The sequence below is a fragment of the Pantherophis guttatus genome, chromosome 1, assembly GCF_059756535.1.
Source record: "Pantherophis guttatus breed Tessera chromosome 1, ASM5975653v1, whole genome shotgun sequence".
NCBI classification, from domain to species: Eukaryota; Metazoa; Chordata; class Lepidosauria; order Squamata; family Colubridae; genus Pantherophis; species Pantherophis guttatus.
In genome coordinates, this window is record NC_142063.1 from 149561280 (window position 1) to 149576865 (window position 15586).

Genomic DNA, 15586 nt, shown 5'->3' on the forward strand with positions numbered 1-15586 from the left:
AATAAAACCATTAAAGAAAGTATGCCAAAGGAGAGACAGATTGAAATGTGAATGGCAAAAATTAAATTATTTATTTTAAATAATTAAATAGAATTGTTAAATTGTCCTACAGTGAGTTGTCTCACGATGAGTTGGCTGCAGCAAATTGGCTGTGGCAAGTTGTCCCATTCTTAACAACTGAAGTATCTCATGCAATTAATTACCAAAACATTTCACCAGTTTTTAAAATTTTAAAATATATAAGTATTCTGCCTCCTTGATGTTGAATACTATAAGATGAAAATAGGCCAGCTTTGAAAGAAGAGATTTAAAAAAAAAGATATCGAGTAAGTTAATCAGCTAATAACTTAGAACAAAACAATTGATTTATGCTTTGTGCTGAAGGAAATTCATACAACTAGTGTATTATTCATAGACTAATATAAATTAGCAATATTTGGACTAGCAGATTAGTTATGGTTTCATTGCTTTCGGATTTATGGCTCCAGAAAACTTCACAGTCTCTGCAAGGGAAAAACATCAAATTTCATGGTCAGATCTAAGGTAGCCAATTGTTCCTGCCAAACAGCCTGTAGCTCAAAACAAGTTACAACAGGTTTTCCATTACAGCACAACCACTTTTTGAAATCAATTATCTTTCTTCTTTAGTGCAGTTTTCCATTTGTTTTATTAGTGTGTGTAAACTCACTGCAAAACAACTCAAGCCCTCCCTTCTTTTCCCACCAAGGTAGGCAACTGGAGACGTCTCTCTATTATTTCTCCATTCAGAAATGAAATGAAACCCCACAGGAATCATGCCACAAGAAGGTCAAGCAATCCAGTATCTCTGTCGGTGGCAATTAAATTATAGCCGTGAGAACTTCGGAACCATTTGGCAAAGTGGCATTTCTTCACCGAAGGTTGAAATTTAACATCTTTTCTGTCTGCAGCCAGTCCTGGGTTTGCCAGAGTGAGCACTACCACTTATACTTACGGTACATTCTGCCCAAACTCATGCAACTGATTTCTGATTGAAGAGGCTGGGGTCAGGCCCTAAATTACAGAGAGTAATTAGAGATTGGCTTTTTAAGTTCACGAGTTACAACAACTTGAGTAAAAAGCTCCTAGTTACCTCCCACCCCCTGCCTTCCTCCCAGCATTTTCAATAAGAGAAAGCTCATTCCAAAACAACCAAGTGCCATAGCAATGGGTGATTCACATAGAACACTCCTTTTCATCCAGTTGGACAATTACAACAATTTTGTCTATTCTGACCAGCATTATTTCTTAGGTTCTTTGACACAGCAGTTTTTTCCCCCCATCACCTTAAAAGAATTTTTACAGGAGGTACTAAATATACTGTATAATAAATGGAGAATCTTGATTCACTTGTACAGTTTCCAAATCAATAGGCTGTTGGAAAGAAATTATGGAAAGGAACTCGGGGCTCTGTTGGAATGGAATGGAATGGGACCAAATCTGGTGTGGAGCGAGAAGCTGGGAAAAGGTTTTGGAAACAGGTTGGATCAAGCTGCGAGCTACGGGAGAAGAAAAAAAAAACCAGAGAAAAATGTTCTCCAGCACCTTCCTGTGGGGGAGGCAGCTGAGAATGGTGTTGAATTCTCCTTTATAAGCCTTCTTTCTCCTGGTGACCCAGAGCTGGACATATAATGGAAAAGTCAGCAGACTACTCCTTGGGCTTCAAGCATGTGCAATTGGATCAGAGGAGATGAAAACAGAAATACAAAGTCCCAGGGAGGGGGGGTGTCACAAATGTGAATTTAATAAATAAATGTACACATTACATTACTTTCTACAAAGAAAGATCAAACGCCTTGTAGAATCACTGCTGGTAAAGTGTTGGAAACAATTCTGGGTGCCATGTTCTGTATTTTCTTTCATTCTTAAAACAGTATTTTCATTTTCTATTTTCTAAGATGATCTAGGAAGACCACACATTTGGTAACAAATGCCTATCCAGTTGCATTTTCTTCAGCATATATTTTTTCACTGAATTGCAGTTAGTATATTTAAATAATATAAAACTGTGACCATCGCTTTTCATTAAGCTAGTAAGTAGCCTTCTTGGATGCTGTTTCCCTCCATTACCCCATCTTTCTAGGTACATCTAAAATCCAATGCAGAGTGTCCCCCATCTCTTGACCAGGGATCAAGAGAGTGATGGCAGAAGGTGGGGCAATCTGTTCTGCTGGTAGACGCTGCTTGAGTGTTGTCTCCCCCAACACTTTGAGATTTCTGAGTAAGATGAGATATAATTTGTCCCCTTCCCTGGATGTCTTCTCTCTGTTTCTTGGGAGGCAATCCTGATGTCACACTCTGGCTTTGAACAAATCAGGATCTGAATTGGGAGGAGTCAGATAAAGTCAAGAGATGCCCAAGCTGAAGTAAATCAATTTGTAAAACCATTGAATCTTGTTTGGAACTGCAGAAACTCACAAAACAGATTCCAGATTCTAGTCCATGTAGTTGCAAAAATGGATACATTTCTTTCAAGCTTTCTGTGTAAGAAAATCATCTGATGTGTTATGTTTAAAATCATAGTGGCTTTACCAGATATTTATAGTCAGAGCTTTGCAAGTGTTCTTTGCCAGTTTTCTCTGGGGAGCAAGACAAATAGGATCTATTGATTATTTTTCATTATCTCTAACTTCTACAATTATGAAATTTTAAAGCCCGTGTTTTCTAATAACTTTCATCTAATTGTAAACTTTGCTTTCCAAAGAGGTGGTCCTACTACCAAATTGCTTGGCATTTCCATGACAATGAAAGCCCTTATAATACTGTGACATTTTAAAATTCTGTAGGCAATTGGTTTTCATTGTTTTATATGTTTCTTATTCTGAACTGTTTGGCTGTGTTTTCATGCCATCCAATTTAAATATTTATTTAAACTCTATGTCCATATTCTAAAGCTTTCTAATTTTATTCCTTTGTTACTTCTTCTGTTTTTGGAAAAACAAGTAGATAAAGCTAGATGAAGGCAGGAATTAGTATGCACTTATATAGTGGAGAGATGGATAGATAGAATCTGCATCCATTTGGTGACATGCTTTAACTATAGAACTGGATTGTTTGTCCTGTTCTTTTACATCTGTATTCTCAGCAGATTTGATAAAAGTAATCCCAAATTTCTTTCTGTAGTTGCTCAGATACCATGACAGAAGATGATGAAAAAACTGATGTGATACTATTGGATCATTGGATAGGGTGTTTTGTATGTTATAGTTTATAAAAGTATTAGTATATATCTTCCAGCATTCTACACTTAATTCTGAGACTCGTTTTAGATGTATATATAAAGAGCACTGATCATATAATTTTATTTTCTGGTATGGTGGCATGATTGCTGTTTACAAATCTAGATATATGAGGCAGAAAGAAAGATGTATAGTCAGATTAGCAAAAAAGCAGCTATATCAGTGAAGAAGTAAATTATGGTACTTTCCCAATTTTGTGTTATGTAATTTTCTTGACAGCAATTCATTGCCCCATGCAGAGCAATACAATGCAACTCACTGCATAGAAGGTTTGGAAAATATTTGGAAGTCTTCATTAAAAACTAATCTGATCAAAACTTTTTTTAAATGATCAAAAGTTGATAGTTTTCATAATTATAATTCAACAACGATTCAAGAATAAAACTAAGTACCATTGTTTTTATCTGAAAACACCATGAGTTATTTAAAAGTAAACTAAAAATATTCCATTATTTCCAATGCATATCTACAATTTATTGCTTGATCAGAACTAGGGTCACAAACAGATTTTCAACATAGAAATGCAACATTAATAAATCAAGACAGGAAGGAAAAGATGGACAGACTGTGACAAAGCAAAATATCTATTACTGAGGATTTGGTTTTCTGCTCAAGATAATATGTCTTTTCCATAGGTGATTTTTAAATTCTACAATATCATAGAAGAACTAGCTCACTGACAATGTTTCTAAAATAAATTCAAACTGGAGAAATTGTCACCAATACCTCTTTCCTCAAGAGAAAGTGAAGCTAATTCCCCCACATAACCGTATGCTGAATTTCCTGAATGTCAAAAGAATCTTTTAAAAATTAACAGACATAAAAATAGCTTGCTTTTATGAATATTGAAGAAAAACTCCACCAAAGTCTGCATTCAACTACAGCTTATCTATTTTCAAATGCATTATAGCTGCTCTAGGCCACTGTGACTTTTGCTTGAGATCTCCTCAAGCTATACCTGATCCACAGTTCAATGACTTGAAAATTTATATCCACTGTCAAACAAATATCCAGAATCTTCAGTCCAGCCCAGAGCTGGATTGTGAATGCTTCATGTCAGTTTATATAGATTCCAAATATATTTCCAAATATATGTCCTATGAGTCTGTCTTTGCCAAAGATCCTTTCCCAACATCTGCTTAACTACTAAATTTAGAAAAAGATGTGGGTAGAAGTTACTGAAGCTTAGTACTGGCGAGTCAAATCCATGTAGGACTCTGAATGAGGATAGGAATGCTGAAGTATACACCTATTTTTGAGATATGCACTTCAGATATGCATGGACCTGCTCTTTGGTACCACCTTAGAACCGGATGGGATACCTGTGACTTTCCAGAAGTTCCTACACTGCCCAATTGTTACTATCTATCCTCATTGGCCATATTAATTAGTGGGAGCACACTCTTCAGCAGCAACAGGAGTGCACTCCAGAAGCATTCATTGCTATTTTCCAAAGTTTGGAATATGGATTTACAGCTGCTTTTGAAAAAAAGATTCTCTGATTTCACTGATGGTTTTGTTCCAAAACATCACAGACATAAGCACTCTAGCATTAAGACTAAACATGTTTTAAATAAAGAAATCCACATATAGTGTTATAAAATAGGTGCCAGGGGATTTCTGTTTTATTATTTTTCACTTCGATACTAGAAACAAACATGGTAACAATCAATCTAAATAGGCATGATCCAGCCAAAATTAAGCACCTTTAGGTTCTACTGATTTAAGGGAGAACAATAAGCGCTTAAACTGATTTAGAAGTATATAACTTTAGATGTATAACATTTACATTCGGGTTTTTTTTTTTTTACTAGAAAACCTGCCCATCAGAGTTTCTAGATAATAATTAGCTAAGTGCAGTAATTAATTTCAAATTTAACATTCAAGGCAACAGGTGAGAAGAACTACATTTAAATTCAAATGTTTCTGAACATAATTAAGCAGTTACAAACATTAAGATGAATCTTAGCATTATACAGCACATTGCTACACATCATTTATTATGAAGTGGAAATTAACATATCTGATTATTACAGCAGCAAAAATCTACAACTGTTCTGCGCCATGGAATAAGTTCTGAAGCAGCATTTTTAGTTTTAAAGAGAAAAGGCAAAAAAAAAAAAGCCATAAATTATATATATTTAAGAATTCTTTTGAGGCATCCATTAAATTTCTGTGCTTTACTCTTGATAATATATATCCACACAATCCTGCATTTATACATAGTCTTCAATAATTATGCAGGTAACTGTGAAGTAGGTTTTATGCAGTAGATCTATGCAATTGTGATTAAAGTGCAAAATATTTGGTACAAAGTCTTAATGACTACTGTATCTTGTTTCGATGGACACTGGAGAACTGAGACTGGATCTTCCATTGACGGCAATAGTGTTTGATGGAGGTGCAACCTGGAAAAGAAAATATTATCAGGATCATAGAAAAAAAACCTAGGCCTGGATATCATCCATCTGCCATTTCAACATGCATCTGTCTTAAAAGCTATCCCTGAGCAACATCTAATTATCAGGATGAGATTTTACTTGGACCCCATTCAATAAAGAAGTGTATACAGGTTTGATAAAAGGAGCGATGTGATGTGGTCAGTGAAGGCTGAGAAGATTTGGGTTCAAATATTAATCAGTTTTGACATTCAGTGGGTGTCTCTGGACAGATACTTTTACCAAACAGCAAATTGGTAGGTCAAAATGAAATGGAAGAAACGTATCTCTAAGATTAAAAAACAGGAGACAAAGATGCTAAAATATGAAAGTACAAAATCAAACAGAACTGAGGAATAAAACAGGTTTTAAGATTGAGAAGATAGTAAAATGTTTGGGTATCGCCATGGCAATTCTGAACTATATGCTGTTTCAAAATAGTTACATTAAAACATAGAGTGAAATTAAAAAGATACGTTAAAGATGGAACAAAATACAATTGTCATTTTTGAGGAGAATTTCTGTGATTAAGATGAATGTTTTATCTGGAATGTTATTTTTATTTCAGACAATACTTGCCTTGACAACTGATGTATCATTTAAACAATGGCAGAAGAATCTATCTAAATTTGTACGGCAGGGGAAAAAACAAGTTAAATATAAGGTATTACAAGAATACAAAGGAAAGAGGAGGATTGGGTTTACCTGACTTGAAATTACATTTTATTTATTTATTAAATTTATATGCCACACATTTCACTGTCGTAATTATACTTCTCTGCTTGTTGGTCAGTTTAGATGAAAGAATGGATATTGCTAGGGTTAGGGACCACAGAGCTCATCTTATTGTAGTTGCGGAGGGGGCAGGGGGGATTGTTTTTTGTGTTACAATTTTATCCTTGTAAGCTGCCCAGAGTCATGGACAGTGAGTTGAGTGGCCATGTAAATTTTCTTAAATAAAATGAGCTCAGATTTGGGTGGCATCGAGATTTGCAATAGGATTAGGCTAAAGTTGATATAGATTTTAAAAACCATTATGTCAGGTGTGCCATTTTGAGAATATGGAATAAATCAAACTCAGGTTGTGCATAAAATCACTTCTGTGGTTTCAATATTTTATAGCCTTTTATAGACATCTGACATAATTATTTTTAAAATAAGCAAACATAAATGATTAATTTATCATGATATATTAATTTTTTCAAGAAAATGTAAAATAAAATCAAGAAAAGATTTGGTAGCAAAAAGAGACAGTTGTCAATAGCTTTTTTATGTATAATGATCAGAACATTTTAAACTAGAAAAAATAATTTGTGGTATTGAACAATGTAAACCTCATTTTGAAATATACTACCGGTATATATAAAAGATGAACATGTTATTGCAAAATGTATAAACTTTGATTGAAATTTGAAATAGAAGAAATGAAATAATGTATTTATAATATAGGCTAAAATACAATATACAAATGGAACCATGGGGAAATACATGGTTTGAAAGGACTGAAATTTACATTATGTTCTAATCTTAAAGGGAATTTTTATAAAATGATGTATCACTGGTATATATCACCAGAGAACTTGTGTAGAATATACAAAGGTCTTTGTATTTATGTTGGAAATGGAAAAGGGACATTTTATATTTGATGAACATGTAAAAATGCCAGAAAATTTTGACTGTCTGGAAACCCCTTACATTTTTGGAATGAAACAGGAAAAAAGGGATATGATTCTTGGCTTTGATTAGAAAAAATAAATAGAAGAAAGTAGCTTTTCTTTTTGTAACTATAGAATAAAAGGTAGCTTTATAATTGTATTTATATTTGCTGCAAGAAAATCAGACACCATTGCTATTTTTTTATTCTTTGTGTTTTTTCTTTTTTTCCCTTTATTTTCTTTATATTAATTCGTCTTAGTTTTTCATCTATTCAAAATACTTAATACAAAAACTATATAAAAGAAGAAGCAATATCTCCCTGCTTCTCAAAGAGCACGGGATAAAAAGCAAGCAAGCAAATAAGCTACCTACAGACCACCTCAGTTTGAAACACTTTTCATGCTAATTAATATTGCATTAATTTAAAGATCAGGAGTTGGAAGAGAGCTCTTTATGGACACACAGGTACATTTAACTGATTTGGAACTTATCTTCCTGCTATTTGGAAATCTGTTGAAATTTTTCATGGTTTCTAGGCCAGCACCTTAGCCACTATAGCAAGAGAACTATATGATACTCTGTGACTTATCTCAGGCTAAAAATTGGTGGATTCTGCCCACTGTGCAACTATTTTACTTCTATCATTCTCCAAAACCTTATTTTGAGTCAGCTGAAAATGACAGACATGAGGCTTAGGGGGGAAAAATAACAGATCTTGCAAGGTTGCAGTCAGTGAGTGAAGTCAACAGACACATGGAATGAGGTATACATTTTGCTTTTTAAAAAGATGATTTTTAAATTATCTTAAGCATTATCTTAATGGGAAGAGACTAGTCATATGATGGACATATTCTGGAGAGATAAATAGCTACAAGCCTTGCCCCCTTTTGACCCATTTGATTAGCAATTAATGAGGGCTTAATTCAACAGAAATAAAACTGCAGCACAAAAGGCCAGAGAGTTTGGCTCTGCACCCAAACAAGTTATTAAAAGGGGGAAAATGTTTGGCTGACAGGAGAAACAGTTTTTTGCCTCATTTCTTAAATACTTGGCAGTTAGTGACAGCACCTGACAGACCTTTTACCTGATTTGCTAGAGTAAAGCATTTGCCCAACATCCTTTCTCCTTGCTCTCCATACACAAGGGAATCAAGGAGCCTGCCAGCCTGCTGACATTAAGGGCTTAATTCTCTCACATGCAACAGGCCTTGTTTTAAAAAGCTAAAGTGACATTTTGCAGCCACAGCCTGACATCATCTTCACAAGAGGCATAAAAATAAAGTTGATACCACAGCTTTCTCATCCAAGTTCCTCATATTGTTAGATAGTGCAAAAGTCTAATCAACAGGCTACTCTTTTGGGGATGAGGGTGGGGGTGGAGTGAGGTCTTCAATGAAGAACAACTGAGGAAAATCTGAAACAATCATGAATGGATCTAAATAGGTCCATCCTGACCTTATCAGTTAACCTTACAGCCCATTCGCTTTCCAAGCACAATTTTCAAAATGAATGGACGCATGGCCTTAGTTACTCTTCATTTTTCACTATTTATTTACTTATCTAATCAAACCCGTAGAAGGCCTCACAGCAGTCAAAGAAAAACAAGTGACAATAGAATTACTAAGTAGCAGGACATCACAGCTCATTATAAGAACAACGGAAAACATGCAGGGAGCCAGCTCACATTCCACCCTTCCGAAGGAACTGTTGGAAAACCTTGATCTTCAAAGCTTTACAAAAACACAACAGATTTGGGGTCATACAGACATCAGAAGGAATGCTGTTCCAGAGAGTGCAAATAGCTACGGAGAAGGCCCTGCAAGATGGCACTGCTTTATTTACCATGAGGACTTGGAGTGAGCAAGCTTTCCAGATCTTATCAGATGGGCAGAAACAATTAAAAGAGGCCAACCCCCCGAAAGGTATCCAAGCCCCATGAAGTGACAACCAATCCTTTGAATTGCAGCTGGAAGCTAATTAGTCAAAATAGTGGTGCAACAGAGTAGGGGTATGAAATAATGTTACACAGACAAAATGAGATAGGAACATAATTACTTTTCCATCCCTGTATTTTGGACCAATGCAGTTTCTGAATAGACTTTAAGGTAGCCCAATGTAGAGTGCACTACAATAATCCAAACAGGTGGTGATTTAAGGCCTCCCAGACCAGAATAACAACAGCACTTAGACTTATATATCACTTCGCAGTGCTTTACAGCCCTCTCTCTTAAGAGTCCCCCAACAATCTGGGTCCTCATTTTACCCACCTGGGAAGGATGGAAGGCTGAGTCAACCTTGAGCCAGTGAGCATCGAACTGCTAGCAGTCAGCACTGCAGTACTGTATTGCATTCTAACCACTGCACCACCACAGTTCAGAATACAAGTTGTAATTGGATCTCTGTAAAATGAATCTCTGGCCATGGCTGCCAATTGTTTGTTGAATAAGAACCTACAGTCTATGGATCCACAAACTGCACACATGTTCTGCCTGGAGAAGCGCAATCCCACTGAGAACAGAAGTTGAAAAATGCTTGAAACCAAAGCCAATTCAGTCTTGCCGCAATGAAACCTAAGCCTGCTCCTCTCCATCCAGACCTTGCCAGCAGGAACTAGACCTTAATACCACTTCCTCTTTGGTTTAGGATTAAGATGTAAATCTGGGTATCATCTGCATAGTGATGATACCTGGATCTGTGTTAATGTAGATGTTAAATACAAATGGGAAGATGGTGAGTCCCAAGGAACCCTGCAAGGCCAATGTTTCTGTCCTGTCCCACTCTCTGACTCTGGAGAAAGAAGAGTCACTATAATTCGGAACTTCCCAGCTCTAATCCCTGGAAGTGAAGAGCTCAGAAGGCAACTGTGATCAATGATCCTGAAAACTCCTATCAGCAATATCAGGCAACTCAGTCCAGAAAATCAACTCCACCAGACGACTAGAACTGTGTTTTATTAAGATTAAGATTTATTAAGCTATAATAATAGAATCTTGCAAATTTGATTCTGCTATCCTTCATTTCCATCTTATAACCCAGTGAACCAGGAAGCATTTGCCTGTGCCAGTTCCAAATAGTATCTTGTTTCCTAGGTCTTAAAAGGGTGTTTCAGCCCTCTTTGTCTAGGTAATAGAACTTGTATAGTTCTATCAAGGTCTTCTACAGCTGCTGAGAGATTAAGCAATAACAGGAGACAGGGGTGGGTTCTAAATTTTTTTACCGGTTCTGTGGGAGTGGCTTATTTTGTGGGCGTGGTTTGATGGTCATGTGACAATTCTTTAGGATTTAGCAGAGGTACTGGTCTACCAGGCTTTTAACTGCTTGCAGAGCTGTACCAGTCTACCCATTTGTTCTTGGAGCATCCTGGTCTACCCATTTGTTTTTCGAGCGTCCTGGTCTACCCATTTGTTTTTGGAGGCACTGGTCTACCACCACACTGCCTTTTAACACTGATCAGCTATAGGGTGGCCCTTTGAAGCCCTGCGGCAAGAGTTTAAACAGTTTTTTTTCCTTCTAGCCATCAGCTAGGGACTCAGGAGGCAGCGAATAGATTGGGGATGGGGCCTAATAAAAGGTAAGAATAACGTGGGCGGGGCGGGAGGGCCCAGCTCCCGAACAAAGAGAACCGGTTCGGTGACATCATATTGTCACTGCTATCGGCTTGGCCAAACCAGGCCGAACCCACCACTGACAGGAAAGTTATACCACTTCTGGTCCCACCAAAAGTCATCCACAAGCACAATCAGTGCTATACCCAATCCCTATCTGGTAAAGAATTCAGATAATGTATTTCCTAAACGATCCACTACAGTTACAGCCAACAGAAGCAGGAGCAACAATTAAAACCACAGTGGTAGACTTATTTTCTTTAACAACACAAGAGAACACTGAAAAAAAAATCTTAGAATAGCAAGCTGTGCAATCACAAAGCTTGCCTGAGAAAACTGAATTCATCGACTCACTTGAGCTAAATTCTCTGTATATAGATTTTGTCCTATTAAGAACTAGAGCAAAAAAAAAAAAAAATCCTGTAAAAAGTATGCAAAATATTCTGCTGAGTATACATGAAAAATATCCAGTATTGTTTTTTTTATGTACTGATTTTGAAACTTGAAGCCTACAAATTTGAAACCGATGCCACCACCTTTCTGCTTTACTGCCTTGATTTTTAAGAAGATACCGAGTTAACCATCTGCTTCAAAGGCTGAAGAGATTTAGGGAAGATGGAAGTGCAGGTATGAAGCCAGTTTATGGAAGACCTTAACTTGGAAAGTACAAATGAGCAAGGGAACTGAAAGAGGGGATGGAAGAAAGGAGAATAGGCAAATAAGAAAAGAGGGAAGCTAAGGGTACAGAACAACCTGATACCTTCTAAAATGGGTTAGTTGATTATTGTTTCCATAACACAGGAGTAATGAAATATATAGTGTATAGTTAATTATATACTAGGTCTAGGTTAACCAGATCATAGTCAGAAACAAAAGTTTTGAACACTAATCTATTTCCTGTTGGCATAATTAAAAAAAAATCACACGTTCACAAGATTCGCTCATCAATAATCATATTCTGATTATAACACTGACTTTGAAAGAAGTGTGGTAAAACCTCTGCTGTTGATTTAATGCTGAGTGGGAGAAGGGAGGACAGCGACTCACCCGCCTCAATTTGGCAGCAGCCTCTCCAGAGCGGATTGCAGCCAGTAAGCTCTGGTGGATCTGTTCTGGGTCAGGGCGTTGGACTGCTGCAGCAATGCTTCTCTCACAGATAGTGGTGGCTGGATGGTTGAATAAAGGGGGTGCCTGCCTGTTTTGCTCATAGCTTGCATCGTTAGTCTTCTGCTGGGTTAAAACATGGCCCAAGTAAGGTTAGCGGAGTGTGTTACCATCATTCTGAGCACATGTTCAAAGAGCTACAGGCTTCTAGCTACAAAGCATTGTAATGCCTAACACATTTATTAAGCTTTCATGGATCCAGAATAATAATCATTCATTTATTATTATTATTTGGGGAGGGGGATGTTTAAGGTTGCCACAAAATTCAGGTAACACACGACTGCCTAATGTTGGATAAATAACTTACTCAAATATTCCAGTAAGAAGGGATAGAACTTGGGGTAGGGGAGAGGCGATGCCATTATGAATGTATGTTAAATACAAGTTTTACCTTGTCTGTCAGGATCTGCTGTGTCTGAGTTGTTGGACTTGGTATAGGTGAATGATCCTTTACTTCGGTGCTGGATGCGGATGTGCTAAGATCAAGAGAAGATGGTTCTTTTAATGGTTTGGTTGTATTGGCGCATGTTTTACTGAAGGACTGTGATCTTTTAACTGCTGATGATACAGCAAGAGCAAAAGGTGAAGGTTTAGGAGAAGAATATGGCTGTGGCAAAACAAAAGTCCTCAAAGTTTTCAAATGCAATGGAGAAAGCTGGGATGAAGGAGAATTCAATGGTTGAGACACTTTTACAGGAGAAGTGGCGACTTTTTTTACTTCTTCATCGCATCCATTTTCAGTAGTTTCTTCAGGTAACTGAGAAGGAACAGGGGTTGGTTTAGGTAGTGAAGAGCAAGGTTGATCTGGAGACGCCACTTTTTTCTCCGCCTCTACAGTCTTGGCTTCATTCTGAATAGGGCCGCTTAGAGCGCCACTTCTTGCAATGGCAGAAGTTACATAATGATCTGTGCTCCTTCTCTGTATTTGCAAATAAAAACTGCTTGGCCTTATCGGGGGACTCAAAATTTTTGGTTTTTCTTGCACTGCAGGTGGGGAACTTTTGTTTCCTGAATTTAGAATTAAGGGAGGAATCGGGTGGTCTTGATTAGGCTTGGGATGTTCTACCTCCATTTTCTGGCCTTTGGCATTGGAGAAGGAAATTGGCCTATGAGCAGCAACCGGATATGTTTTAGGCGGCAGATCCCTCCCTACCTCCTGTAATCTAAATTCATTCTTAAAACCAGGTTCTGTTTGACATGGTGTTTTTGAGATATTGGCAGTCTCTGTTTGTGTGCCAAATTCTTGGGAATTTTCATTATTGGGAGATACCGCTGCTTCTTGGCATTCCACAGGATCTAATTCCCAATTCTTCGCTGTTTCCAAACTCTTGGGAGGTACTATTTTGTAAGTAGTCATTCCAACCTTGGGTATGTAGTCTCTGGTAATTTCATTGGAAGGCTTAGGTTTAGGCTTTGAATCTTGTCTGTAAACTGGGTACGTTTTTGTAGGAGAACTAACTGTGACCATTGTCTCCGGGAGAATTTGGTTATCATTTACAAATGCATTATCATGAGTGCCATTAGGATTCACACTGTTTTGGTCTGCTTGTCCTATGGTCTTATTCATCACATTCAGGGCTCCTGAGGAATGTTTTTTCTGTACTGACTTGTGTACATGAGTTGAACTTTTGTGAGGGCTCAGTGCGCGACCCTGATGATTGCTGTTTTCACTTAATACAGTCTGACCAAGATTATCTTCAGATATGGTCTGGATTGCGACATCCTGAGTCTTTATTAGATCTACATTGATCTGATCACATTTTTTATCATTCACCCCACTTAGAGAGGTGTCATCCAGTGTCTCACACTTGTTACTTTTTCCTATTTCTTCCTTACTGAGTTTGTTAGAAGGCAGAGGACATGTTGGTTCTTTATGACCTTTTTAAAAAGGGAAACATAATTTTGACATTAGCAAAGAGAAGAAAAATTCTTTGAATCGCACATCAGTCATTTTCATTAAAACTGTACTAAGCATAATAATTCCCTTAATATAAATTTCATTAATTATACTGAACTGCCATTTGTTGGGTTTATATCACAATCTACGCCTGGCAGACCCAAAATAGCTTATTAGTACTATAACTAATATTAGTATAACACTACAGTATATTAGTATAATACTAATACTAGTAACGGCAGGCAGGACTTTATGATTGCTGATTTATATGGCTTGAGAACGACCACAAGGGGAATCAGAAGAATTCCCCAGTGCCACTAAGCTTAATTAGCATTCCTAGAATGTTAGAAATTCCCTTGCTTGAGCAATTCACACAAAAAACTGTAGGGATCATCTCCTGATTTTCAAGACATTACATGAAGGACAAGATCATAATTCTGATAAAGAGAAACTCACCATTATTTGTGTTTGGCTGCAAAGTTCCAAGTGCGGTACCATTGGGAATGCTAACTCTTTCTCTCAGTATTTCACTATCTTGAGTTCTGCGAAACAAGACAGAAATACTAGGGAGAGGACTATTGACAAACAGATGAGAAAAGCCCCACAAACAAAATATAATTTGTTTTGACAGAAAAAGAGCCAAAGGCAGAATAGAATACAGGTAGTCCTAAGGTTACAATAATGCTGAATGAGGAGGACTTACAATGGGTCCTTGGAATTCTACCCATTGCAGCATCCCTGCAGTCATGTGATCGTGATCCTGGTGCTTGGCACTCTGCTTGCAATTATGATGTAGCAATGAGCCATGATCATGTTATTGTGATTTCCAGTGTTTCCTGCTGGCTTCCCACAAGTAAAGGTCAATGGAGAAACCAGCAGGAAACCGAAACTCACTGTTACATGAGATCCTTGCTTAGTGACCCATGTAGTCCTCATTTAATAACAGCTCTGGAATTACTTAGTGAATTACTGTCACTAAGCAATACAATCACATGATGCTATGCTTTCTAAGTATGCTTTCTAACTATGTCACTTAACTATGTCACATCGCAGTCCCAGTCACAATAGCCCCAGAATTATTCTGTGATAAGATGGGCAGCCAATAAATTGGATGAGTAAGTAAGTAAGTAAATAAATAAGTAAGTAAGTAATCAACCCTAGGACTACCTGTAATGATAGTAACAATGATCCATAAAATAATAATATGGTCATATGCTAAAATGTAGACATAAATTCAGCTTATGACTCAAGAACTGCAATGAAAGAAACAATGAAAACGAAATGACTTTAAAAATTAATATATTTTTATAGCTTAGCTTTTTATAGGTTGGAGTTATTCTAGCTGGCAGGTATACAAGGATATTGAAAAGACAAATATAGCTAGAGAAAATCAAGAAATAAAAAAAGTATGGACTGCAATAGTTACATTAATCTTTAAATGTAAATAAAATAAGCATAAATAAGTAGTGCTCATTGAAGCCCAAGCCTTCTGGTATAGATAAGCTAATCAATTATTTATGGTATGATAAAATTTTATTTTGAGGACACAGGTGACAGAATCAAACTTCTA

General features: G+C 36.9%; 1 protein-coding gene across 10 annotated transcripts in view; it reads right to left on the reverse strand.

Moving 5' to 3' along the window:
• Window positions 1-3709: 3709 nt before the first annotated feature.
• COBLL1 (cordon-bleu WH2 repeat protein like 1) overlaps window positions 3710-15586 on the reverse strand; it is a 109237-nt gene continuing 97360 nt past the window's right edge. For 5 of the 10 annotated variants that reach the window (XM_034426519.3, XM_034426502.3, XM_087881986.1 and 2 more), the window contains 4 exons: window positions 14473-14558; window positions 12511-13997; window positions 12003-12185; window positions 3710-5665 (listed from right to left, as the gene is read on the reverse strand). In XM_034426519.3, coding sequence (XP_034282410.2) covers window positions 5576-5665; window positions 12003-12185; window positions 12511-13997; window positions 14473-14558 — 1846 coding nt within the window. In that variant the 3' untranslated portion in view covers window positions 3710-5575. The remainder of the gene's footprint in view (window positions 5666-12002; window positions 12186-12510; window positions 13998-14472; window positions 14559-15586) is intronic. The other 5 variants (XM_034426511.3, XM_087881988.1, XM_087881987.1 and 2 more) reach the window with 2 other exon arrangements.